Source organism: Phoxinus phoxinus (genome assembly GCF_949152265.1).
Source record: "Phoxinus phoxinus genome assembly, chromosome: 5".
In the NCBI taxonomy this organism is placed as follows: Eukaryota; Metazoa; Chordata; class Actinopteri; order Cypriniformes; family Leuciscidae; genus Phoxinus; species Phoxinus phoxinus.
In genome coordinates, this window is record NC_136880.1 from 1,906,832 (window position 1) to 1,910,570 (window position 3,739).

Below are 3,739 nucleotides of genomic sequence, written 5' to 3' on the forward strand. Positions count from 1 at the left end.
CAAGAGTGTTCTGCTGTTGTTAAGCTGGATCTCTAATCTGGCACTGTTAGACAGTAAACTCTTATGAAGCATTTTAATTCAGAATAAAGTATGATTACCTGGATGTTTGATTTGATAAAACAACACAAGAGAAAACTGCATGAAACCATTTAGAAACATACCAAAACCTTTTTATTAAATTTCTTCCAAAACTGATCATTTATTGTTGTTTTTTGTTAAAGAGATTCTTTATGCGGTTTCTTCCGGGAGGATTTTCTGTTGTTTCAGTCCAAAGTAGGCTTCATTCTGCAACAGTCTGTTGAGTTCAATCGCTGGTAAGAAGTGAAACCTCCTCCAGGTGCTGCCGCACGACGCCGTCCAGCACTTTACTGAGGCCTTTGCACGCGGTGATGGCGGCCTCCATCAGTGGGTCCAGGTGGTCCTGGTGGAGCCGGGCGTCCATCTGCAGCAGAGCGATGTTCCCGCTGCGGGGCAGCAGCGCCAGGGCCAGAGCCGTGCCGCCGCCGCTCTCCTCCGCGTGACACAGGTCAGCCAGGGCCGTGTCCTCCACGAAGCCAGCGCTGCAGGCGCACACATAATCCCGCATGGGGATGCCAGCGTCCACCAGCGCCAGAGTCGCAGCGTTCACACACGCGCTGTAGTTTCCTCCGTCCGCCTGCAGGATCTACACAATCACGAGACACAGACACATTCAGCCAGTGGACACCTCTACAGGTTTCCTGATGCATACATTTAATAGTCGCATTTATTTAAATAGCGCTTTTTACAATACAGATTGTTTCAAAGCAGCTTTACAGAGATGAAAATAATGCAACAACGTTTGTTTCCAGAAGAAAATAGCGTCACCGTCCAGCTTAAGTAAATTCAGTGATGTTTCATTTTTGTTATTAAAAAAGTTATTAATTTAGGTCATTTATATGCAAGGAATAATTGACGAAAGGCCGTTGAATTATTAGAAAAATAATGCACACCCGAGGTGGTAATGCAGTCACGACGCAAAGCGGAGTTACTCCTCGGGTGTGCATTATTTTTCTAATAATTCAACGGCCTTTCGTCAATTATTCCGCTTATACTACAGTTCCCACATCTCGAGATATTGTTCAGATGATGTATTTCAAGACGTTTGTAAAGTTTTTGTCATTAAAACGCTCTTGTATGTAGGACTAATTCCTTGCGCATCTAAACCCATGCTCCGTTGCTAATTCCAAAACGTCTTTGTAGAGTCAGCGGAGGTTTGAGCCGCTGATAGCAGAGTAATGCTGGACACACACTTAACGACTGACACATCCTCTGACTGTGAATGCAGCAGATTTTAAACACCGCTGTGAACACACACTGAACGCGCTGAACACGAGTGCATGTTCAGTCATAAGTATCAAATTACATTCATAACCGGCCTTAGAGAGAAGCATGTGCGTCAATATTATTATTTATTTATTAATTCAATTCGTTTTAATTCGTTCATTCTTTTTTTCTATTAGTGACAGTAGACTAGACTAATAAATTAAACACAAAACCCTTTTAACAAGTATAGGCCTAATGATTTATTTGTTATATTATCTGCAATAATAACGAAAACCCGTACAGCAGGACTATCAATTTATTTAAATATTCAGTTTAATTTTATATTGATTATATATAGGACTAGCAAGCCAATGGCAACAAAAGTGCAAAATGGCAACAGTGGCAGAATGGAGAAAAAACCTTGGGAGATCCCAGCCTCAGTCGCTCAGTTCTCCTCTGGCCAACGAACCGAGTGTATGATTATGATAATACATATATTTATAATGTTATATTTTGTTAACCTTGGCAGTAAATGCTGTGAGGATGTTTCTAATACAGTGACGACAACATTCTCCCATATATATATATATATATTAGGGCTGTAACAATATGTCGTAATAGAAAAATGCAACAATATGCATCGTTGATAGTGACAATAGGTGTTGTGTATAGTTTATAGTAAAATTACTGTGTTTTTTAAAATTCTAGTTTTTAGAGTAGTGTCAGTACTACATTAAACTACTTTATACTACAGGGCCGTTGAATGCTTGAATCTGATTGGTTGACGAACGTTCTAAGGTGTGCAATTATTTTCAGGGAACCGCACGGCTAAAGTAGTTCCGGCAGGTCTTGACCGCATTACAGCTCCATATCACTCCGCGTAGTTCACTGTAATAACGGAAAATAGGATACAATTCATAACAAGAAAAACCATGTGCTTGATCTGCAGTTCTCAATGTCTAACTTCACAATCAATGGAAACATGCAGTTTAATTTTAATAAATAAAGTATACAGTCTTATACATAATCAATACAAAATTAAACAGAATATTTAAATAAATTGATAGTCCTGTTGCACGAGTTTTCATAATTATTGAAGATAATATAACAAATAAATAATTATTGATAGGCCTATACTTGTTAAACGGGCTTTGTTTCATTTATTAGTCTAGTCTACTGTCACTAATAGAAAAAAAGAATGAACTAATTAAAACGAATTGAATTAATAAATAAATAATAATATTGACGCACATGCTTCTCTCGCTCTCATAACTGCATTAAGCCGGGGACACACTTACAGTAAGGCCGGTTATGAATGCAATTTGATACTTATGACTGATCATGCACGCGCGTTCAGTGTGTGTTCACAGCGGTGTTTAAAATCTGCTGCATTCACAGTCAGAGGATGTGTCAGTCGTTAAGTGTGTGTCCAGCATTACTCTGCTATCAGCGGCTCAAACCTCCGCTGACTCTACAATGACGTTCTGGAATTAGCAACGGAGCATGGGTTTAGATACGCAAGGAACTAGTCCTACATACAAGAGCGTTTTAAAAACTTTACAAACGTCTTGAAATACATCATCTGAACAATATTTCGAGGTGTGGTAACTGTAGTATAAGCGGAATAATTGACTTCAGGCCGTTGAATTATTATAAAAAATAATGCACACCCGAGGAGTAACTCCGCTCCGCGTCGTGACCGCATTACCACCTCGGGTGTGCATTATTTTTATAATAATTCAACGGCCTGTCGTCAATTATTCCTTGCATATAAAATGTATAATAATGCAAAGGGGAAATATGTGTAAACATTGGCCTATACATTACTTTCAATATATCTATTCAGTGAAAGTATTTTCAGCTCCAGAATCGTGAATATTGTTATTCTGGTGTCTCTATTGTCCTGTGCTTTGGGTTTCCAGCACCAAGTCCAACCCTATTCATTTACACACACAATATAATACCAAATGTTGCACACACACACACACACACACACACACACACCTTGACGTAGATGTCGATCTGCGAGCGTGGGTAGAGCTCGGTCAGCACCGCGGCCTCGAAGGTCTGCTTGAGGTGCAGGCTCATCTCGCTGGACTTGCGGTCGCCGTGTGGACGCCTCTTCCTCTCCGCCGTGCTGAACGTGGCCATGCTGTACTGGCAGTTGATGACCGCGCGGTCGTGCAGGGACTTACTGCGAGAGCCGCGCGTCTGCGGAGCACAAACACCTCGCATCATTACACGGCTCTGGAATACTGGATTCTGATTGGTCAATCGCTTTATCCAGCGGTAAGTTATTCCCACACCCGCTGAACACAGAAGCACAGGCTCCTCCGCGTCACTGAAGTCAGCAGCGATATACGCTCTCTGGGAACGGTTTTCTTCGTGGAAGCTTTGCGTTTGGTGAGCTAATAAAATATTAAAAAACAAATCAATATTTTGTGTAGAGTTATTT

General features: G+C 40.9%; 1 protein-coding gene across 2 annotated transcripts in view; it reads right to left on the reverse strand.

The window, feature by feature from the left end:
• The window catches only part of exosc4 (exosome component 4), a 19,603-nt gene continuing 15,864 nt past the window's right edge, over positions 1–3,739 (reverse strand). For both annotated transcript variants that reach the window (XM_079611802.1, XM_079611801.1), the window contains 2 exons: positions 3,289–3,495; positions 1–664 (listed from right to left, as the gene is read on the reverse strand). In XM_079611802.1, coding sequence (XP_079467928.1) covers positions 305–664; positions 3,289–3,495 — 567 coding nt within the window. In that variant the 3' untranslated portion in view covers positions 1–304. The remainder of the gene's footprint in view (positions 665–3,288; positions 3,496–3,739) is intronic.